Consider the following 25,576-nt stretch of genomic DNA (forward strand, 5'->3'; position numbering starts at 1 on the left):
TTATAAAGGCTAGATATGTCAAACCTATAGCCAACATCAAACTTAATAGGGAAAGACTTAAACCATTTCCTGTTAACTAAGGAAAAAGACAAGGGTGCCCACACTCCCCACTCATATTCAACATAGTCCTGGAATTTCTAGCCAGAGCAATAAGGCAAGAAGAGGAAATAAAAGGAATACAAATAAGTAAAGTAGCCAAACTATCCCTATTTGCAGATAACGTGACTTATATCGTAAAGACCCAAAAAACAGCACCCAAAATCTCCTAACACCATAAACAGCTTCAGAAAAGTTGCAAGATACAAAATCAATTCACAAAAATCAGTAGTTTTCCTATCCACCAAAAATGAGCAGATTGAGAAAGAATATAGGAAAGCAATTCCACTTACAATAGCCTCAAAAAAAAATCAAATACCTAGGAATAAACTTAACAAAGGATGTAAATGACCTTTACAAGGACAACTACAAACCATTAAAGGAAGAGCTCAAAGAAGACTACAGAAGGTAGAAAGATCTCCCATGCTCATGGACTGCCAGAATCAACATAGTAAAAATGGATATACTACCAAAGCAAACTATATGTTCATTGAAATTCCTTTCAAAATCCCAATAACACCCATCACAGAGATTGAAAATTTTACCCTAAAGTTCATTTGGAAACACAAATGACCATGAATAGCCAAGGCAATACTGAGCAAAAAAAAGCAATGCTGGAGGAATCACAATACCCAACTTCAAACTATACTACAGAGGCATAGCAATAAAAGTAGCATGGCACTGGCACAAAAACAGAAATGAAGAGCAGTGGAACACAATAGAGGACCTGGACATGATTCCACTCAGCTATGCTTACCTAATTTTCAACAAAGTTGTCAAAAACATATGGTGAGAAAGACAGCCTCTTCAATAAATATTGCTGGGAAAACTGGTGATAATCTGCCTGCAGAATTGAAACTAGATCCATGCTTGTCACCTTGCATTTGAGTTGATAAACTCAAAGTGGATTAAGGACCTCAATATCAGACATGAAACCTTGGAGTTAGTACAGGAAAGAGCAGAGAATACTCTGGAAGCAATAGACATAGGCAAGGACTTCCTCAGTAGAAGTTAAGTGGCACAGCAACTAAGAGACAGGATTGACAAATGGGACTACATGAAATTAAAATGTTCTGCACAGCAAAAGAAATGGTTGCTAAATTGAAAAGACCACCACAGAATGAGAGAAAATCTTTGCTAGCTATACATCAGTCAAGGAGCTAATAATCAGAATATGCAGGGAACTCAAAAAACTAAACTTCCAAACAATCAATGACCCAATAAAGAAGTGGTCAACTGAACTAAACAGAACTTTTTCAAAGGAAGACGTCCAAATGTCTATAAAATGCATGAAAAAAATGCCCACCATTCCTAGCCATAAAGGAAATGCAAATCAAAACCACCTCATTCCTGTTAGAATCAAGACCACCACTACCAACAAATGTTGGGAAGGATGCAGGAAAAAGGAACCCTCATACACTGCTGGTGGGAATGTAAGCTAGTACAAACACTATGGAAAATAAATGGAGGCTTCTTAAAACACTAAACAGATCTGCCATATGATCCAGCAATACCACTACTAGAAATATACCCAAAAGAATGTGACTCAAGTTACTACAAAGGCACCTGCACACCCATGTTTATTGCAGCACTTTCACAATAGCAAGTTGTGGAAACAACCAAGATGTCCCACTACTGACAAATGGCTTAAGAAAATGTGCTAATTTATACCTGATGGAATTTTATTCAGCCAAAAACAATGAAAATTTGTCTTTCACAGGTAAATGGATAGAACTGGAGAACATCATATTGTGAAGTTAGTCAGGCTCAGAAGGCCAAATATCACATGTTCTCCCTCATATGTGGATTATAGACCTCAAACAAATGCAGTAATATTATTGGACATGGGTCACACACTAAAGGGAGACTGAACATGAGAGGGATATGGCAGGGGAAGGAAACCAAAACCTTGAATGTGGTTGATGTAGTCACTGTATAGGAAAGAATATAGTAATCCTCAACTGGCTGAGGTCACCATGGGAAGGGCACTAGGGAGTAGTGAAGGGGTCTGGTAGAGATGAACCAATTTAGGTTGTAATACACATGTGCATGGAAGCAACACAAGAATTTCCCATACAGCTATCTTTATTTCAAACTGGCAAAACGCCATGTCTTTCTTACCATCTTTTATGTTTTTTCTTCTACAAAATTGGAGAAAGAGAAGGCCGAAAGGTGGGGGAAGGTGGTACAAATAACATATACACACATGTATATAAATGCAAAAATGATACCTGTTGAGACTGTTCTGGGAATTGGGGAAAGGGAGGATGAAAGAGAGCAACAGAGGAGGTGAATTCAAGTATGATATATTTTATACATTGTAAGAACTTTTGCAAATATCCCAATGTACCCCCACCCAGAACAATAATTTTAAAAAACGTGTTCTTTGTTGAAATTTTCTTAGTAAATTTTTAAAGGATTTAAAAATCAAATAGCAAAATGCTATAGGACTCCCCCAAAAAACTAAACTGACTAAATAAATTACTTTGATATTGAATTAAGAGTTTCTATCTACTTAAATCATGGAAGACATGTCTTCTCAATAATGCTTTTAGAGAATGTTAAAGAAATTGGTGCACAATTCACTTCAGTACTTTTTTTTTTACTTTAAGTAACTCCATGGAGATCTAGAAAGCCTATGTTTCCTTCTAGAAATGCTTTTTGTCTTAGATTTCAGCTGAGTTGTGTCTCAACAAAAGTCAGACACCCCCACCTGGTGGCCCATGCTACACTCTGGTTTAGAGATTCCTTGTGTTGTTTCCATGCATATATGTATTACAACCCAAATTAGATATTCTAATTTTGTATTAAGCTTCACATTTCCTCATTTTTAAATTAATGCTCTATTCATGTTGAAAATGCAAAATTTGTCATGCAGAAGTGAATGATGCTTAAAATAATTAGTGGCCTTTAAGAAACAAAGCATTTCTCATCTGTGCCTATAGGTCACTGCTAATCATAAATCCAAATCTCTTCTGATAGCCAGTGGAAATAGCATTTTCTCTTAAGTTTCTGAATAGAAAAAGGGTTTCTTTTGTCTTATTTAACTTTTTAAATGTAATTTCACAGTGATGCATTCAACTCTTTTCAAAACTTAACTGTATCAGCCTGTGATTAAGTATTTAGTAAGGAACAACATCAAAAGATTTATTTAAAACCAAGATATATTATCCCTTTGCCTTCTTATAATTTGCTAAGTTAATTCCTTTATTATAGGAGTATTTGTACTTTTGATTATTTGGCTAGTAGCCTTCCTTAGCTTTATTAAAACACACAAAATGAAATTATGACAGACACTTTATTTTATTATGTTATTTTATTTTATTATGATAGATATCTAGCTCAGCAACATTTCTAGTGATTTGGATGTGCACCAGCTATGACCAACTAATTCTTCTTCACTCTTTATCTTCTGTTAGAACCACATTTCTACCAGCACTAACTTATTCTGTGTTTTAAATGTCCCACGGGTTGCATGTATAAGCTTAATTGTTTCTGTTCACCCATTTTTGGACTCATTTGAAGCCCTCTGTAACCATTGCCCTTTGTCTAGTAAAACTACCACATAAGTAAGTAAACGAGACTAAAAACATTCTTAATTTTTTAAAAAAGTTAATTCTTTTCCAGAATGGTTATATATCCATATATAACATAAATGTCCCTTTCCTTTTCAGAGGCGAGCTGCTGACAATTTGAGAAGACATCATCAATATCAAGTAAGCTATCCTCGTATTTTATTTTGAAATTTGCATTAAAATAAAATACAGAAGTGATGCAGGAGAGAAATCCTGTTTATGCATTGAATCTTAATACTGTTGTTCTAAAATGCCATAGGAAGTTATGAGGAACCTGGTGAAGAGATATGTTGCAGCCATGATTAGAGATGCTAAAACTGAAGAAGGGCTGACTGAAGAGAACTTTAAGGTAACCCTTTCGATCTTTATCACAATGAGGCACAGTCTGCAGAATGTGGAAGTAGTCACAGCATATTGAAAATCAGAGCTGGAAATTCACCTATGTGTTCTAGCAGGCTTGTGTGTCTTCTGCTTTTCAAATTAAAGTTCTATTGAATGTTTGGTTTTTTTTTTTGTAAGCAGCAGCAAGTGGTGAAATTTCTTCTCAAAATAAATTGTTTTGGAACATACTTAGCCCAAAATGTCAAAGGGACTTACTTGGAGGCAGAGAAAATCCTGGTGTCTTGTGGCATTCCTACTCACTGGTCCCAGCAGTGTTTTGCTGAGTGAGGCTTAGTGTTTGATATTCCAACCTGACTTCTAAATCTGAAACATTTAAAAACTAACATACTAACAATGACGAAAAAAACCTGTGGGTGTTTTGTACCAGTACTGTAGCAGGGAATTCAAGTTGTGAGTTTAATTGTAACTCATAACCTTAGTCTTTCTACTTGAGTTTCTTTTGAAAAATTCTATCAGAGGAAATAAGTACAGTACACGTGCTCTCTATATGTTAATATTATTATATATTTACATTGATATTAACTTGTTTATTTTGCATAAATAAACAGTCTTTAAAAATTTTGGAGGACTGCTTTAAGGGCAATAAGATCGTAATGACAAAGAAAAATAAAACAAAAAAGAATTATAGGAGACTTTTACAAGAGAAAGCAGTTAGTTTGGCAAAGAGAATAACTACAAGCAGCCAATTATGTAAGAAAATAGATAAATTGCAAAGCTTAAAGTACAGATTGTAAATGAACAAAGCTCTAAAATGTTCTTTGCAACTACAAAAATCCAAATTATGAAGTTAAAATGATTTACGTTGCCTTGGGAAGTAGGTTGGAGCAAGAACACCACCAAGAAGTCCACCACCAGGTTAAGAGAGAGCTCAGTTGCCCAAAGAGATAAGAGAAATGGACAAACCTTGGAAATGTCTGATGTGAAGCAATTCGTAGGATTTAAGAGGCTGGCACAGAGGTTAGGGTAAGGTCCTCACCAAGGTAGTAAATAAATGAAAGTAACTGCCAGTTCTTAGAAAGGTAAGGTCCACTTTATTTTGTTTTGGATACAAAAGATCTGCAATATTAAAAAATTCATCTTTGAGAGAATGTGAAGTGACTTGACTACAGATGAATACTTTGGAGAGGAAGTATTTGAAACTGCAGTGCCAAAGAAAACCAAAATACTCGACTACACAGAGGTAGAAAGGATAATTCCTCTTACTTTCTTTTCCCTGTTCCTCCAATAAGGAAATCAGTAGACATGAAAATAACACCAGGTGCCAGGGACAGAACTGAAAATTCAAAATAGAACCACACTAGCCATAATCCATGTCCTTAAAAAGGAGTGAAAACATTTCAGACCTATCATATAATTAGAAAATAATGTTTCCTAATGTTTATTTAAGTCCCAACCTAATTTGACATTTTAAATTTCCTTTAGGAACTAAAGCAAGACATTTCTAGTTTCCGTTTTGAAGTTCTGGGATTACTAAGAGGAAGCAAACTTTCTACAATACAGTCTGCAAATGCCACCAAGGAGTCTCCGAATTCAGCAGACTCTGACGAAAAGAGTGATAATGAAGGTAATTGCAAGGACAAGAAAAAGAATCTCAGCCTTTTTGATTTAACCACTCTGATTCATCCGAGGTCAGCAGCAATTGCCTCCGAAAGACATAACATAAGCAATGGTTCTGCCCTGGTGCTGCAGGGGCAACCGAGGGAGAAGCAGAGAAAAGTGAATTTTGTGGCTGATATCAAAAACTTCGGGTTATTTCATAGACGTTCAAAACAAAACGCTACTGAGCAAAATGCAAACCAAATCTTCTCTGTTTCAGAAGAAGTTGCTCGTCAACAGGCGGCAGGACCACTTGAGAGAAGTATTCAACTGGAATCCCGCGGACTAGCTACACGGGGTGACCTGAGCATTCCTGGTCTCAGTGAACAGTGTGTGTTAGTAGACCATAGAGAAAGGAATACGGACTCATTGGGTTTGCAGGTAGGCAAGAGAGCGTGTTCGTTCGAGTCAGAGACGGTGGTGGTGGAAGACACTGTTCCTATAATACCAAAGGAGAAACATGCCAAGGAAGAGGACTCTAGCATAGACTATGATTTGGACCTCATGGGCACAGTCACCCACGAAGATTATGTGACCACAAGGTTGTGATGCTTGAAGGAGGCAGTGGTTACCATACATATACATACTTGCCATAGTGCTCCAGCTGGGGAAAATGTTTAACATTAAATTAGCAAATGCCAACTTACACTTTCTAGCATTTACCAACTCTGGCATATTAGCCTGCAACATGTTTTAAAAGGCAAAGGCAGTCAAGAACCTTTGTGTTTTGTCGCCAGCTTTTGCTTTCACAATTTGTTTTTCAATTGTTTTTGTTAATCAATAAATGCACCTTGTATTCTTGTACTGTTGCAATAACCCACAGAAAATTTTTAGCTATCTTTTTCAATTAAAACAAATGCAATTTATTTCACATGGTAGTTGACTCCTATAATAGATATTTTTATATGAAAAATCAATGTAGCTGAAATATTAAGCTTTTCATAATTTGGGGGGAATCTCTAGAGATGATTATTCACTCACTGCATAGTTCCAGCAAGTCCTACAGATGGCTTTAAAACACAACTGTTACCAAATTATTTCTTAAGAACATGTAAATAATGTACACATCGTACACAATGGAAGAGAGTAAGCCTTTTACTCATGGGGTCATGATCCAATGTTCTCTTAGTGAAAATAAGAGGTATATTTTGTAGATTTTTAGGTTGTCTTGGTATGTCCTTTCAGCAAGTTAAAGAAAAGTTTGTCTTAATAAATTTTGACGGTTGATGATTTTAATGACATTTTGTCATTAAAAAAATTTGCATCTCTGGTTTAAAAAAGAATAATTACCTATTTCAATTTCAACTGAATATTAGCATAAATGTGAGCCTTTGTAAATAACTAAATTTCAAAAATGTGGCAAAAGTTCTCAGTTATAGAAAAATAATAATAAATCATAATAGTTTGAGCACTTCAGCAAAGCAACATGAGTGCATAATCATAATACCCAGGTGAAAATGAATTTATTATAACAACCTAAATCTAAGCAAAGTGGAATTCTAACATTTTCAATAACACAATATTGTCATTAATGCAAAAAGAAAATTACAAAAACCTACTAGTTTCCTGGTATTTTCCTCAGTGACTGGTATATTCTTCCTTAATATTAAAAATCACCAGAAAAGGACATAAATAGAGTATATAGTTTTCCCAACTGAGACATTTTTAATTCCTTGTTTTTTCTATTGCTTGCAAGGTAATTTACTTATATTTATTCGCTGAACTATTAAAAGAAAAGAGTTCACACATATTCACACATATAAAAATGGTATTGGTAACTAGATATTACTTGCATCTATTTAAGCCCCCATGGAAAAATTCTTCATTATGTGCAATTAGCATTTATTTCAAATCAATAGAAAAACATTGAGTCTATTTTACTTCAAAAATCACCTCTGTGGACTACAGAAATTATAACTTTAGCATCAACCAAAAACTGCATAATATCATGAAACCCAGTTTCTGATTACTGTAGATCGAAAATAAAGAATAAGAGCAATAACAAATGCTAGCCACCGTTCTTTGTGTGTTATACAGATTAACATGCATAAAATGCTCTCAAGTAGCTCCTGTTTTTATCCCTATTTCTCATAAGAGGAAACTGAAACAGAAACCAAATGCATCCAAGCTAGTGATGGAACCGTGATGTGATCTCAGAGCCAACCCCTTCACCACTGGACCATACTGGCTCTCAGACATAAGCAGACCAGGATAAAAAAAATGTGTACTCTACATAGAGCATTACATTTGCCAATTCTCATGTCCTGTACTTTGAGAGAGAATGAGTTTGGTAAGCTCCATAAACGTGGTGTGCACAAAATGTGATATGCACAAAAGGCATGCACAAAATTAAAGTTGTGCTGTATTTGATTCTTTAAACACAATTGCATCAAAGAAGTTAAAAGATTTAAAAAAAATTTAGTGTGGGATCTCAACTATTGACTTGAAATATTGACTATTAGTTTTCAGAAAAGCCAGAGACAATAAGCTCATGCTCCCTCTTAAATCTGCCTTTATCCTAGGAATTTAGGAGTGGGTTGAATAGATTTGGAGAAACACAAGCTAGATGAATGTTCATATTGTTTCAAGCACACCTTTTTCTCCAGTATATTAGGACTCAGAGAAAACTCTATTGCTAATGAAATACCCCAAGTTTTCAGTTAAACATTCAATGGTAGAAGAACAATAGGCTTATTCTTTATATTTGAGGGGTTTTTTTTGCCTTTTTTATATGTGTAAGTGTGTATGTGTGTGTATTTAAAGTAAGGATCCTCTGCATCACTATTTTACATAATTTATCAGAATTTAATTTCAAATTCTCTTTGTCCTTCAGATACAAACAATAATAAAAACTTCAACAAACTTTTCTCCAGTCACTTGTTTCTAACAGAGCTAGGTTACTGACATTTTACAGGTGAAATGTTAATAATAGAGGCATTTATGAGGAGCAGGTAACACCTTGCTTTTTGGTGTCCCAGAATTGTTCATTCTCACAATCCTCAGATGTCACAAACAGATGCTTTTGAACAAAGTATTGGATGTTGTTAGTACCAGATGTCCTAGAAATAAATATTTTTTCAAAATATGCAATAATGTTTTGTAGCACTAATGTAGGTGAGTAGGAAGGATAGAATAAGCCCCTTGCAGGCAAAGGGAAGTATTTCTTTAGGGTCTTCAAATGAGTAATTTGGGGTTTCATTATATTTCTCTTTATATTCTGAATATAATTATATTCTCTTGCTATATGTATTATATTCTCTTCACATTTTATGTCATCTTACTCTGTAAAAACATTCATTATTTTTCATTTCTGGCTTACATCGGGTGAAGGAGGATCTTGAAAATTTGGTTGATCTTTAAGAGATTTGAGGTTAATTTCTCAACATTTAACTTATCAATGGTGTTTGGAAGTCCCATTTATAAGAAAGTATGCTATAAAATTGTACCTCACCATTTGCGATAAGTGCTACCTAAAAATTTCTGAGTAAATTAACTACATGAACTTCAGCAGGGAAACTGGCTATTTAAAAATGGCAATCAATTATTTTCTAAAGGAATTATTACCCTTAAAATATATCTGTTTAATAAGTTGCATGTGTAGATATCAAATTTTCTCATACTAGATATTTAATTTGGTTAATTTAATTTAGGTATTTAATTAATTTAAATTAAATATTGGATATTTAATTTAAAAATAGTACAATAATATCTTCACTTCCTTGCCTTGACATGGATAGTGACTTGATATACTTCATTGTTCAAACCAAATACAAACCATACAATTTTGTGGGTAACTTTTTTGGTAGTAATAAAAGGAAGTGATGAAAAGTCAAGGATAGTAAAGCTTTTGTGCTATTCTCACAGACACAAAGTCCATTTTACAGAAATCATAGAGGGAATATAGGCAGAAATGGCATAAAAATGTACTCTTCTAGTATGCAATAATCCTTCATGATTTTTGGTCTCAGTTGATTAAGTGATTGTCCAGTCCTGTGACTCTTCACTGAAGAGCAGATACCAAGAACTAAAATCTGTCCATTCTAAGCCACTGTGCTTTGTTTTTTGTAGGAGAATTTTCTCTAATGTCATCAGCTGCCTTCCGTGCTCGCCATAATTAAAAATCAGCCTAGCAAAAACCACTTACCTATCTCTGTAAATATGTTTACAATGACTCAAATTTCTAAAAGGCCAAATCTCTGAATATATTGCACCATTCTGAAAACTATTTCTTCATGTTTCTTCTTGTCCTAGGTTCTCCAAAATTCAGTCCTACCAGTAAAGATAGAATTTAGCTCTATAACACCTCTGGCAATCTTATTAGATTTAACTACAAAAATATCACCATAATTATTTTACAATATATTGCATTTTGCTTTTGAAGTATTGTCACATACATTACTTTCTTTAAATTTTCATATGGTGTTAAATAAGTTCTCCATTAACTGGGGAAATTGATGTTCAGGAGATTCGTGCCAAATATCCACTGCTCTGTAATTGAGTTGGAGCTTAAACAACAAAAAAACCCTCTCCATGTAGTATTCAGATAAGACATCAGGTTATAAATAGTTTGACTAATTATTCTTTGGGAGCAATTTTGTTATTTACTACTGTCTCTTTAAGCAGAAGATACTAAGAGTTGTATAAGCTTTCCACAATTAAAATTAAACTTTATATCATCTTACTTTTTGCTTTGTTATAAAGTTGTCCTAATGGATAATTTAAAAAGCTGATGTCTTACTGTTTTCTAAAACTAAACTGTTCATTTCACTTTGAATGTAGGTTTTATAATAATTCTACATTTGCACTGGTGACAACAAATTGTATTAAATAATATTGACATGTCTCAACTGAAAAATGGTAACACTGGATGATGAAAAGTTGAACCAAAATTGATACCATGAGACCAGAGCAGGATACAGACCTGACATCCCTGGGCTGACACACACTGAGGGTTCTGCACTCAAAACGCACCTGGGGAAAGCCAGCCGTGCCCGCTGCAGCCATGATGTCCAGTAGGCTCCTACTCTCCACATATGGCCCCTTAGCACTTGGAATGGGGCTGATGTGAAGTAAGACATGTAAGTGTAAGAATATGCCAAGTTCTAGAGACTACGAAAATGGTGTCAACTATGTTATGAATATTTTAGGTTTACTTACATGTTGAAATAGTATTATTTTGGGTATAGTGAATTAAAATATATTAATTTTCAATGTGACTGCCAGAAATCTGAAATATATATATGGGTTTGCATTTGTTAGTTGGAATCCAATTTTGTTGAACAGGGCAGTTCTGGAACATTTGTATTGGTTTCACTCAACTCATTTGTTTCATTCATTTGAATTACACGGATAAAATTTTTGTATTTTGACTACTCAAAAAAGGTCGATGTGGCTCAAATGAAATGAAATTTTTCTCACCTTCCTGGTTCCTCACCTCCTCATAGAATCACTGCTAACAATTTGCTAGTTTTTCACTTTGCTTTTACAAAAATACTAGTATATAAATACATATGCATATATATTATATTTTATTATTAATTTTATTAAGGATTGGATCACTCTATACTTATAACTAGGTAAGCATTTGTCATCTGTGTGTTATGAAAACCTTTTCTAAAATAATTTTAATATAACAAAGCCATTTGAATTCATTCAAAAAATTGCTTCACAAGCTACTGTACTTACAAAATATAATCTCATACTATTTTTAACAGAGCTTCTTATTAGAGAACGGGATGTTTTTCGGTGATGAAGAGTAGGTGATAGACAACAAGGTGCTTCTGAAAAGCAAATGTGCTCCTTTCTTTCTTCCATCTTACAGGGTGTTCCTTTTCTCTGTGACTAAGTACCAATCCCACAGCATGACTTGAATAAAGTGGTTGCAGTTTACTGTACTAGCACCATTTCTCAGCATCATTCTCTCATACACACTAAACTTCAGCCATTTGAACTTCATTTAGCTATTTAAGTCTTAATATTATTGCTTTTTTTCACCAACAGTTGCAAACGACGATTACTCAGCCTTGAATAGAATTGTACCAAAATTTTATTACATAAAAAACTTTCTTTGATTCAGTGTTTTAACTAATTGCAATTGACTTATTTTGTGATTTTTTTCAGGTCTAGTTATTTTAACTAATCATTTTCTTAAAGATTGCTTTAACTACCAATAATAAGGCATGTTTCCCACTATGGGAATAAGAGGTGATCAGTACTGGTGTGCTTTCAGGGCACCAATGTGTTTGGAAAGGATTAATCTACTCCCAGGAAATAACTCACTGTGCTGATTTAACATCCAGAATGCAAATTGCCCTGTGGTCAGAGGTCAGGCAGAAAGCTGATAGCTTTTCACAGCTGCTGTGGGGTGATTGTAAGTATAGCACTTCTCTTAGACCTCGATTGCTGGGCATTTGAAATTTCTGGATGAAAATATCCCATCTACTTCTAAAATGTGGAACCATGCTAAGTCACATTTCTAATGATAGAAGTATTAATCAATTTCTTTTTAAAATTGATCTTTTTAAAAATTTGAGATTCCTGTAGATCTACATTCAGCTAAAATAAAATAAAGATATTTCTTATTCCATTTATCTATTCCCCTCAATGGAAACATTTTGTAGTACAAGATCACAAGATATTAATATGGCTATTGTCCACTTACTAAGATTTCCACAGTTTTATTTGTACTTGTGTGTGGGGTTTTCCTGTGTGTTTAATTCTGTATGATTTTACCAAATGTATACTGTATGTATCCTCAACCATACTCAAGACACAGAAATTGTACATCACTACAAGATTCCCTAGTATTGTCCTTTAAAAAACCACATTGGCCCCCTAGTCCCTATGCCCACCCACACTTAACCCCAATAACCACTAATTTGTGCTCCATTTTGTAATGGTCATTTCAAAACAAACATTTGTCAGTGTTCTATAACTGGATCATACAGTCAGTAACCTTTCCAGATTGTGTTTTTTACTCCACAAAATTCTCTGGTGATTCATCTGAGTTATTACACCTATCAATAATTTGTTCCTTTATGTTACTGAGGCTTATTCTATGGGTATGGATATAATTTAATTTGTTTAACTCTTTGTCTATTTTTTAGTTATTACAATTGAAGCTGTTGTGAACATCCTTGTACAGGCTACTATATGAATGCAACTTTATTTCTCTGGGAGAAATGTCCAGGTCTAGAGTATGTGGGTAGTGTGGTAGTTGATTGATTATGGGTTTTGTTTGTTTGTTGGAATACTTTTTATGAGAAACAGCCAATATATGTTCCAGTGGGCTATACCAATTTACATACACTTCAGCAACACGTAAATCATTCCATTTCTCTGTGTTTTGCTAGCATCTGGTGTCACTAACATTTTTATCTTACCCACCTTGTTAGGTATATGATGGCAGTTCGTGTCATTTAAATTTGTAACTACCTAACAGAGAATGACTTTAAACCCCACTTCTGATGCCTATGTGCTATCTATGTGGCATCTTGGTGAAATGCCTGTTCATGTTTTTTGTATATTTTTAAATTAGATTTTCCTGTGTTTGTGTGTTTGCTTTTAACACTGAATTTTGTGAGTTATTCTTTCCTATATATTTACTTTCTATTGAATTTGTTAATGTTACAGAATTCTTACATTCTAGATACTATTTGTTCCTATGTCGCTCTCCAATATTTTGTACTGGTCTGTGACTTCTGTTTTTATCATCTAAATAGTGTCTTTCACAAAGCAGCAATTTTAAATTTTGATTAAGTCAAATTTTTCAATCTTAGTTTTCATGTAAATTCTGAGAACTCTTTCACTAGGACTAGATCAAAAACATTTTCTCCTATGATTTTTCTTTCTAAGTTTTATGCTTTAAAATTTTATCTTTAATCATATTATTTTCACCTTTCTTTTCTTCTAAGCCAAGTAGCCTATAAACAGATTTGCAGAAGAAAAGTTGTCCTGAGGAGTAGGATCACACACATACACACAGAAGGAAATAAGGAGACTTGTTTTGACAGACAAATGTGGGAGTAGTGAAATTGTGGTGACAAGAAGAAAGACAAGTCATTTTTATCAGATAAAAACTGACCCACTTACAGAATTATAGCCAGACTTCACTGAAGCTTGAAAAAGAAAAAATCTCAGGTGATTTTTCAATTCTATTCTCATTCTTCCTGATCCAGATGAAGAAGCAATAACGATGAGGAAAAACTACTGTGATGAGACTAGAAGCCAGAAACACAAAAATAAATGTATTTCAAATACAATTGTTATGGTTTGAATGTTAAAAAAAATCCCTCAAAGGCCCATGTGTTGAAGATCTGGCACCAACCTGTGGCACAGTTGGGAGGTGATGGAACTTTTAGGAGATGAGTCTAGAGAGAGGAAGGTAGGTTACCGGGGGCATGCTCTTGATGGAGATATTGGAACCTCAACTATTTCCTTTCTCTGTTTGTTTCCTGGCTACCATGAGGTGAGTAGATTCCTCCACCCAGGCACTCCACACCTCACCACAGGCCCCAAAGCAACAGGGTCTTGCCCATGAGCTGAAACTTCTCAAACCATGGGCCAAAATAAACTTTCTTTCTCTCAGTTATTTTATCACTGTAAGGACAAATTGACTAAAATAGACAATACTCTTCATGACCCTCAGTTGGTATTTGAAAAAGTTTTGGATTATTAAAATATAAAAATAATGATGCATTAAATTTGAAGTTGATATGTAGTAATCTTTGAAACTGCCAATCATTTGCTTAAAATGGTTGCTCTTTTTGACTTTGACAGCATACCACCACAACAGAAGAAAAAAAGGGTTTTAATAAGCAAGAACAGCATGATTCACTAACATAAACTTAATCAAACTAGAATAATGAAATTATAATCATATGTAAATATACGCAAGCCATTAAACAAAATATCTTAGTGAACAACAAAAGTATAGTCGTTTAGGAAGAAGGAGTATGTCAAAAAATTACCATGTTAATTAGAATCATCGCTAGAGAGGAAAATTGTCTCTAATTTCTTTAAAGTTCTGGAATAGAATTCTGGTCAAGCCATTATGAGACCTCATATCACAATATTTTTTTCTCAGGTGAGAATATGGCAAGTAATTAATCAACAAAAGCAATTAAAATTCTTCTCTTCTAAAACTAAATTTGCCACATTTTACAAAGCATAAGTGTGGACTTATGCTTTATATAATGCTTTGCAAATTCTAACTCAATTTGTAGGATATCTGGGCCTTTAACTTTTCTTCCCCATTTTCTCCCAAGTGATTATACACTGCATGGTACACAGTGGGGACAAAAAGATGAAGTATGCTTTCTATAGAAAATCATAGTCTCCAAGTCAAGTCTGGAAAGTGTCACTTACATGTCAATGGTGGGAGATTAGAAGTATAATATTGCTCTTCATACAGCTGGACTTAATAGAATTTGTGGACTGTACTTCTTTTCCTCATCATCCATCAAGCCATGTAAAAAGACACTGTTTTGTTAAATGAGGCATACATTTTCATTTTCTTTGAAATAGAAGTGTAATAAATACAGAAAGGGCACCATTTTTAATATCTTGGCTAGAATAAATTATTTGGTGTTATGTCAATCAATTAGCATCTTCATAGTTTTTATTTTACAACCTGGTAAGTTACTTTTTTATACACAAATATTGGTTAAGCATAAATTTGTGACAGGAAATTGTAAATACATACTGAGAATAAAATAAAACACAAAATCATTGAACTAGAGGTCAGTCTTCTAGAATAAAAGTTATGTATGATAAAAATGTTGTTCCATGGGAAAAGCTTTGAGGAGCATCTATCCCAGGACTGGGTACAGAAAATAAGAGAAATCTACACTGTGTCTTAAAGATGAAAAACAGTTATTCAGCCATTGGTCTTTGTCCTAGGCATAATTGAATGTCATTAAAGAATTTCATGTACAAGTTTATCTTGACAAAATTCACTTGAAGAATAGATGGAATTAGATGTACAAACAATCATCACATTTGCACCACAAAACTAAAAAGAAGTGAATCCTTCCAATTCTGAAAAAGGGATGTGGAGGAATTTACTCAATGGTTTTTAATAACTTAACCTCCAATGTGCAAATGATAAATAAGAAATAAATTTTTCTAATGCAAAGCAAATGAATACAGTTCTAACTAGGTTTGTATTCTATATTTTAAAAGTGAGTATGTTTTATATTTAATGATAAGGAATTTTCTGGCCAATGCTAATCATTTGAAGAGTAATTATCTGTTTTTATTGCTTTATTGAGATGTATCATCTTGTACAATTTTCTCACTTAAAATATATAATTCAAAGTTATTTTAGTATATTTACAGGTATATATAATCATCGCAACATCAATTATACAATGTTCTCTTTGTCTCAAAATGGAACCCTCAGCCCTTTAGCTATCACCATCCTATCTTGCCTCTCCAGCTCTCATCCATTCCTAAGTAGCAGCTAATTTCCTTTCTGTCTCTAAAGACTTTCTACTGTGGACTTTTATATGAATGGGATCATTCATGCCATATTTTATGAATGGCTTCTTTCATTGAGCATGTTCCCAAGGTTCACCCATGTGATAATGTCAGTACTTCATTCCCTTTCATGGCCAAAGAACATTCCATTCTATAACTGTATCACATTTTGTTTATCCATGTGTCTGTTAATGGCCATTTGAATTATTTACACATTTTTGTTGTCATCTCTGCACTGTGCACAGTATTTTATGTGTACATATTTCTTCATTTCTCTTGGTTAAATACCTATGAATGGTATTTCTGAGTCATTTAATAACTGTGTGTTTAATCATTTGAGGAAATACCAGATTATTTTCCACAGAGGCTGCATTAATTTACATTCCCACCAACTGAGTATGAGGATCCTGATTTTTCCACATTCTCACTAATACTTATTCTTTGAGTGATTGATTCTAGCTATTTTAGTGGATAAATCTAACAGAGTTTTTGTTTGCACTTCTCTGATAACCCGTGATGTCAAGTATCTGTTCCTGTGCTCACTAGCCTTTGTATAACTTTGTTGTAGAAATTACTGTTCTGCCCTTTATCTAATCTTAATAATCTTGGGTTACTTATCTTTTATTATTGAATTTTGGTAGTTTTTCTATATTGAGAACAAAAGTCCCTTTTTAAGTGCATGACTTACAAATATTTTCATTTCTGAGAAAGAAAGTTTATCCTTTCACTTTCTTGATAGTGTCCTGTGAAACACATGGATCTTTAATATTTATAAAGTCCAATTTATCCATTTTTCTTTTTTTTACATATGATTGGTTTGGTGTCGATATAAGAAACTTTTGCCAAATTCAAAAATATATATTTATCCCAATATTTCTTCTGAAGATTTTGTATTTTTATAGTTTTAGTTCTCTTATATTTAAGTCTTTTATCTGTTTTGTGTTAATTTTTGAATATGTTCTGATGGAAGATCCAACTTCCTTCTCTTGCATGTGGCTATGCAGCTGTCTTAGCACCATTTGTTTAAAGACTGTTATTTTCTCATTGAATGGTCTTGGTACCCCTGGTCAAGTATCAGTTGACTCTGTCAAAGGATACAAAATTTCAGTTAGACAGAGGAATGAGTTCAAAAGATCTCATACAATATGGTGACTGTAGTTAATAACCAAATGTCATGTAGTTGAAAATTGTTATAAGTCTAGATTTTAAGTTTCTCACCATAAAAAAATAAGTATGTGAGATAATACATACGACAATTAGCTTGATTTAGCCATTCCACTATGTATGCATATTTTAAAACGTCATGTAATATATAATAAATCCATTATCTTTTGCCAATTAAAATAAATATTATTACTAATAATAATAAAAGAGAAAAATCAGTTGACTATAGGTGAATTATGTGTGCCCTTATTTCTGGAATATTAATTCTGTTTCATTGATCTCTGTTTATGTCCTTATGATCTCTCCATATTGTCTTGATAACTCTTCCTTTGTAGTAGTTTCAATATCAGGATGTATGAATCCTCCTACATTATTCTTTTTTCAGGATTGTTTTGGCTATTCTGTACTTTTTGAGTTTTGTTTTTTTAAATTAATTAGTAAATAGTTAATTAATACAGTATCACACTACATAACCGAAGCTGGTCTTGAATTCCCTAACCTCCAGCCTCACCCTATGCTCAGTGATGGGAATTCAGATGTACACCCCTTATGCAAAGGTGTATTCTGGACTCCTTGCATTCCATATGAATTTTAGAATTAGTTTTTAAATCTCAACAATGAAATTTTCTAGGATTAGAATTAAGATTTCACTGAACATATAGGTCAGTTTAGGGAATATTGTAATTTTAAGAGTACTGTATCTTCTCATCCATGAACACAGGATGTTTTCCCATTTATTTATATCTTACTTATTTTTTCCATTTTGATATTATTAGGAATAGAATTGCAATTATCTTTCACATTCCCAAAAGTCATAAACTATTGATGTACAAATGCATATAAAGGGATGCATCAATAATATAACTACAATAATTAAAAACTGGATCAAGTCTAGGTGTAGTGGTACCTACCTTATTCCCAGCTGTCTGGGAGGAAAAGGAAGGAGATTGCAGTCCAAGCTAGCCTAGGCAAGAGTGACAGACCCTATCTAAAATACAAAGTAAAAGTGAAATGTACTGGGTCATGGCTCACTTGCCTGGCAAGTGCAAGGCCCTGAGTTCAATACCCAGAACTGCCAAAAGAAGAAAAAAAAACCTGGGTAAAATGAAATTTCTGTCACCTATTTCTTCAGACTCTTTTAGTAGCTAACAATGCAAGTTCTGAAGATCAAATAGCTTTTATTAAGAAAGCCATTCAACTACTCCAATTGTTTTGATGGTGGCATATATAAATGCTAAAGATACAATTATCTATTTATGAATACAATTCCACATGCTTTCTACTTAATAGTCTTATGTTAATTACAATACATAGTACTTAAATAAATTTTCTCAATTTAAATTGCTGTATATTTATGTGTTAATAATTTGCACTTACACTGAAAGCTAGCATTACAACCTCAGACCACATGTGAACACAAGCCTCCCATGATTCCTTTTCAAGAAAGAACTTTCAAATTGTACTAGGATTTACGTATGTATATGCTGAAACTTCTTGAGGTTGTTATACATTAAGTAACCATTATGGCATACCTCACATAAATATGTAATCATAATTTTAGTAGTTAATGAGAATGACAGATACACAAATGGATTAAAGTACTTATTATAATTCTTCATATTTAATTTTTACTACTTGTTATAGTTCTTCATATTTTAAATTTTACTCTACTTAGTAAAAGAATAAATTTTACTCTACTTAGTATTCCTTTGGGTAATTTATAAATTTTACCAGCTTTTAGAATTATTTTATGGTGAAGTGGCTCAACCAGAAAGAGCACCTGCCTAGCAAGTGTGAGGCTCTGAGTTTAAGCTCCAGTGCCGTCAAAGAAGAAAAAAAACAAACCTGTAGAATCAATTTATTCCATTAATCTTGCTATATAGGACAAGAAGAAGAATAAATCTTGTCACTTTAGAGAATTAGTATTCAAATTGCTTCCTTAGAAAAGGCCATTATCAGACCAATTGGTTATGTTAGTTGAAAAAGTGAAATGAAAAAGCAAAGACAGAGTGGATCATGTGAGAAAACTAGATCCATGGTATTTGAAGATGACGATTTCACTATTGATAAGAGAAAAAAGGAAGAAAGAATAAGGTAACAAACACAGCTTTATACCCATAACTCTAAGGGAAAGAAGGATTAGGGTTGATATGGCTGGCAGTGTCTCACTCCTTTGCTCACTCCTGACCCCATCAACAACAATTTAAAGAGCAGGAAAAAAGGTGTTTTGGAAAAAAATATCAAATATGATAATCATGGATATAAATATATCCTGAAATCTAGCCTTGTCAACATTGATAGCATGGTCTACTTCTCCACCTACTCAAGTTAGTTTAGTTCAGTAGCTTGATTTCTATGATCAAGATACCTGTGTCTTGTTTTATGGTATATGGTTATTCTATAAACCAGAATATTACTCATGGAAAGGGCACTAAATTGAGAGGGAATTTGATCATAATCCTGTGTAATGCATGAAAATAGCTAAAGCCACCCGTAAACTCAAACTTGTAAACAAGAATCTTCTTTAGCAACTGGAGTTGGAAGTAAGACATTCAATTTCCAGCTTTATCCTCAAGCTTTTATTGGTTCATTTATGAAATGAGAAAATAGAAACTTTCTACTCTGGACCAAGAAGCTTAGGTATTATTATGACTAAAAAATGGAAAAATAAATTAAAAGCATTTTTTCTAGTATTAGGAAATATATATGCATCACTTTTCTCCACTACACGAGGATAAAAGAGTTGCAAAGATCTAAGGATTAAGTGGTATGTAAGTTCCTGCTTCTACAACTTGAATCAAATAAAACTGCAAATCACCTTAAGGAAGATGCACAAGCCACAGGCGCAACTAATCTAATACATTAATGTGGCTAAACAAAAAAAGTATTTGTCAGAGTATAGTAGCAACCATAGTCTGTGAAAATGCCATTAAAAAGAGAAGAGAGTATTAGGCCAGTTTTGACAATTCCCCCTCACCTCTGCCCTGGAAGAAGAAAGATTTTTAGCAGTTGGACTAGGATCATTTATGGCCTATAGATAGAGGTGACTGATACTCCTAGTGAAGCACCCCATTAAATAAGTTTTATTCTTGAAACAAATGTATTACTAATATTTAGTTATACATTCTGGTTTATGTGATAATCATAGCACAAAAATTTATAGGATTACAAATATTATCTATTTGAGCTTACATAAACTCTGAAATTTACAGAGTTGAAACTAAATGCATATGCCAATAAAATGTATGCATAATTTTAAAGACCAGCTCTAGCAGGTGTTTAGGAGTGGAGAAGTCAAGAAGAATATTCATGTCTCTAGCCCAAATTAATAAATAGTTCAAGAAGCAGACTAAATGGAAATAACCAAAAACCTAAGCAGCCATACCAGAGAGATAGTGGGAAATCTGGACAGGTAAGAAAGGATTTTCAGGAGAAGATGGCTTACACTGGCAATAGCTTCAAGGGATCAAATAATTATAAAGACAGAATTTCTCTGAGAGGATCTAGGTACACACCTATTATCCCAGCACTTGGGAAGCTGAAGCAGGAAAGTCCAGCATTAAAGGCCAGCCTGGGCTACAAAGCAAGATTCTGTATTAAAAAAAAAAACTAAATTAAATAAATAACTAAGAGTTTAGAACTCTTTAACAAAGGATTTCCATGAGAACAACAGAATAGGGAAGACAGAACAGGTTAGAGCAAGTTAACATGATACTCATAAGATGGAAGAGCAATGATCTAAGTGGCACATTTAAAACTGAAAAAGATTTGGCTTCTAATTTTTGGGCTTCTAAGATAAATGAACAACATTCTCATGACAGAGCTACATTTTGAGGTGGTCTCCTCAAGATCGGACCAAAGTTTAGGTGTAAAAAGTTGTTGGAAATTATTTTAAAAGTAAAGGATGATTTTCTAAAACTCATTTCTTTACCATAAGAAATAGTTGTTCCACAGTTTGATATGGAAGTATTTAGGGAAGAAATGACAGGAGAGAACAGATGACTAGGAAAATAACATTAAGAGTAGTTAACCACATAACACAGATATAAAACAGGATTGTTCTCATGTGTTGCAAAACGCCCTAAAATAATTGCTTTCCCAAGTTCTTGGTAGATTTTAGGAGAGAGGGGAAGCATTACTTGTATTATCTGGGGGAAACCTGCCACATTCTTTTTGTTGTGTTTGTTTTCTTTTTTTTTCTTTTGGAGATAGGGTCTAGCTTTGTAGAAGCAACAGTGCCTTGAGAATTATTACTGCAGACTAGGAAGAAAAAAATAAGATTTGTTAATACAATGATGTAAGTTTATTCAAAAATGGGATAATGGGACTAAGTGGGAGTATAGCTCAGTGGTAGACCACTTGTTTAGCATGCATGAAGCTCCAGATTCAGTCTAGAACAACACCAGGGGACATAGGGGGGTGGGTAATTAATTGAGTGCAATTAAGACAAGTTAATTCTATTCTCAATTTTCAGGATAGTTTTCAGAATATCAGTAGATAACATTGTTCTTTAGCCAGAAACTTGTTTTTTTGTTGTTTCTCTGAATATTTTCTGCCTTCTCCTCTCTAAAATACCATTCTATTAGTGCATGGGCCTTGTTTATCCTTTCATTGTTACAATTCCATTGTAGAACAGTGCTTTGGTTATCAGGGTATACCTAATAAGTATTTTTCAATAAAGTACTTGAAATATTCCTTCATGCTATCAGTTCCTTTGCCATCCTAATTTCCTCCTTCCACAAGTTAAAGAAAAAATGTAGGAATGGAAAAATAATTTCTTATTTTCCTAAAACCACATTGTTTATAGAAACTTTAGCAAAGACTTATATCTTTGAGACTATATAAAGGGAAAACTGAAACCTACTTTGAACATTTACCAGGAGATGTCACATGTATATTATGTAGGTATAATCCATAAAAGTTAATAAACCAGTTTTGTCAATGAAGGAAAAGGAGATTGTGAAAATGTTAATTTTGCTAAATTTCCAATGACATGTTTGTGGAATAAGATTGATATTAGCATGCATCTCACTTCAAAGAGGAAGAAAGGAGAAGTAGAAGAAGAGGATCAATAAAGGGAAGGGAGAAGAACAGAAAGAGAAGGAGGAGGGGGAGAAAGTAGGAGGAAGAGGGCAGAAGAAAAATTAATGCATCTTGGGGTAAAGAGACTATGAATCTTGGATTTAAACTTGGGTATTTTGAATAATGAAGTCTTGCCCTTCTGATTATATCAATTTTGACAGGAAAAGAGCAAAGAAAGGCAGAATATATTCAGGTTCATTTAGAGCTGAGACTGATTACACAAACACTGCATTTAGGAGGATTCTTGCAGTCATGCTACATTGAAAGACATAATGTAACTTCATTTCTTCCTTTTCACAAGTCCCCACACTCCAGTTAGTTGTAGTCACAATGTTTTCATTTACATATTAATATACTAAAAATAAAATTCTGAGGAAATTATGAATACTAAACTATTATTCCTTAAACATAATTACAATCATGGGTAATTGTTTCCTCTCACATTTGAGGACCTGTCAAGAAACCAATAATCGAATGTTTTCCCTCATTTGTGGACTTTAGATCAAGGGCAAGTACAGCAAGGGGATTGGACTTTGGTCACATGATAAGGTGAGCACACAAAAAGGAGGTATGAGGATAGGTAAGAAACCTAAAAAACATGATAGTATTTGATGTCCTCAATGCAAAGAAACTAATGCAGAAACTTTAAAGCAACAGAGGCCAAAAGGAGAAGGGGATCAGGAAGTACGGAAAAGGTCAGTTGGAGAAGAATCAACTTAGACTTTAACACATATGTACGTGAAAGCTATGTGAGGAATCTCCCCGTATAGCTATCCTTATCTCAACTGGCAAAAACCCTTTGTCCTTCTTATTATTGTTTATACTCTCTTCAACAAAATTAGAGATAAGGGCAAAACAGTTTCTGCTTAGAAGAGAGGGGGTAGGGGGGAAGAAGGAGGGGGTGTGGGAAAGGGATGGGGTGAGGGTAGGGGGAAGAAATGACCCAAACATTGAATGCATATATGAATAAACAGGAAATAAAAAAAGAACCATTGTAAACAGAAAACCAAAATGAAGGCTTTTTTCCTCCTTGTTCCCTCCTTTACAAAGCACTTAGAAATAGAATCATCATTAAACTCTAAAGAAATCACCCTGAAATTAGCCCAGCAGTGATCTATGCAATGAAAAATTGAGTACAGTGTGGCATTAAGTTACTTTCACTAAAGATGTATTTGAATTATTTCAGGAGAACAACTTAAATAAGCTATGCTTACTCTAAAGTGTCACATCTGTTACACCTTTCCTGAACCTCCAGGCTATGTCCTCCTGACTTATATTACCACCAATAATAATCATGATAGACTCTGATGAATGTTTCTGTCATTCGATTATTGGGTCAATGATGCACATAATTGCAATAAATGAAATGCAAGAATTATAGAAGTTGAAATTAGTTTTGTGTGTGGAGAGAGAGAGAGACAGAAAGAGAGAGAGAATTGCAGATTGTAATGTCAGGATATGATGTTTTACAAAGGTTAATTGCATAAATTTAAGCTGAACACAAACTTGCATGCTACTTAAGACTTCTGCTATAAAATTTTTGATGTGTGTTCTTTTGTCCAACTTTAAAAATATGATGACTATTACATTCTTGCAGTGTTCTGGGCAGAATGAGTTCAGCTTTGGAACAGAATTGGCTATGGGCTGATAGGAAGAGGAACAAGTAAAGGCATATATATGTGATCTTTGTCTCTTCCTCTCTGCTACATTCCTTCATCACCTTATCCACTTGGTTTGCTACTTCTCAAGAGTCATGATGGCTTTTACCTCATTTCAGAATGTCCTTTGACACTAACTCAAATAGAAAAATAATGACAGCTGTAGCTCTTCTGGCACAAGCCATGGCAATAGCACTCTCTTTCTTTCTAATCTTTCACCCTCTGCTGAGAGACAGTTGACATCTGTGCAGGAATGAGACCAGGAGTGCCGGAGACCAGGAGTGCCCAAGTCCTAAGCCTTTTACTCATGAGTATGGAAGGGAGAACTGTGAACATCAGTCAGGAATGAGTGGCACTAGATGACTTCAAACTAACTCTGGACTTTGAAAACACTTCCCTGCATGAGTTTGTGCATTGCTGCATGCATGTCTATGTCATTTGCAGGGTAACCACAGCCTGGCTCTATGTTCAAGGGAAACTGTCCCTGAGGATGGCAATGGCATAAACTCAGTAATGATACAAGCATACTGTAGAGAAATTACCAGTTTATGAATTTTCCCCTCTCTCTGTTTATTGGTTCCATATGGTTTCCATATGGGCGGTATTAATACTAAATACAATAGGAAAAGCTACAAAATTAATTCTGGCACCATAAATATTTTACATATAGTGACTCTAATATTTTCCCAAACAACATGTGTTATTATTCCCACCATATAGATGATGAAACTGAGGTTCCAATAGGTTGAGAAGTTACCAGTGTTCCATAGCCAGTAGAACTGTAACAGGATTCAAATTCTTTGTTTCATGACACAGATCCTTGAGTATTGTTGAAGAACATCACATACTCTGTCATATTAAAAATAAGCTCTCAGCTAGGTATTATGGTACATGCATGGAATCTCAGCTACTCAAGAGACAAACATCAGTAAGATCACAGTTTGAGGACATCCAGGACAAAAAAAAGTTATCAAGACCACTTCTCAACAAACAAGCTGGATGTGGTAGGTTCACACCTGTAATCTCAGCTACAGGCTGAGACAGGAGAATCACAGTCTGAGACTATCCCAGGCAAAACAGGAGACCTTATCTGAGAAATAACTAAAAATAACTAGCTGAGGCTGGACTCATGGCTCAAGTGGTGGAGTGCTTACCGACCAGGCAGGAGGCCCTGAGTTCAAATCCCAGCACTGGTAAACAAAGAAACAAATATTCTCTCTGCCGTATTTCTTTTACATATCTCATGTTTTGTGTTTTTAAGTCCTGTTCTTTTCTGTACAGTTTTGCTTATAGGCAGCTAGGGTTTAAATATGATAATGTTTCCAGAGAAAGAAATTACAGAAACCCTTAAGGATGGGTGATCCTTCTTGCCTGCAGGGACAGAAAAGACACTACTCTGCTTCTATCACTTATTCAAGAATCTCACCTCATCAATGTCAAATCAACATGAATCCTCTTTTCTCTTGTCCAGTATGGAGACTTTCATAAAACAGTATAGCTATTAGTGTTCTGTTTGTTTATTTT

General features: G+C 34.1%; 1 protein-coding gene across 5 annotated transcripts in view; it reads left to right on the plus strand.

Annotated features, from left to right (window-relative positions):
• Trpc4 (transient receptor potential cation channel subfamily C member 4) overlaps positions 1-17,715 on the plus strand; it is a 222,632-nt gene extending 204,917 nt beyond the window's left edge. For 3 of the 5 annotated variants that reach the window (XM_074043503.1, XM_074043502.1, XM_074043505.1), the window contains 3 exons: positions 3,771-3,812; positions 3,931-4,020; positions 5,496-17,715. In XM_074043503.1, the coding sequence (XP_073899604.1) occupies positions 3,771-3,812; positions 3,931-4,020; positions 5,496-6,218 (855 nt within the window). In that variant the 3' untranslated portion in view covers positions 6,219-17,715. The remainder of the gene's footprint in view (positions 1-3,770; positions 3,813-3,930; positions 4,021-5,495) is intronic. The other 2 variants (XM_074043506.1, XM_074043507.1) reach the window with 1 other exon arrangement.
• Positions 17,716-25,576: the final 7,861 nt, after the last annotated feature.

Source organism: Castor canadensis, chromosome 10 (assembly GCF_047511655.1).
Source record: "Castor canadensis chromosome 10, mCasCan1.hap1v2, whole genome shotgun sequence".
Lineage (NCBI taxonomy): Eukaryota > Metazoa > Chordata > Mammalia > Rodentia > Castoridae > Castor > Castor canadensis.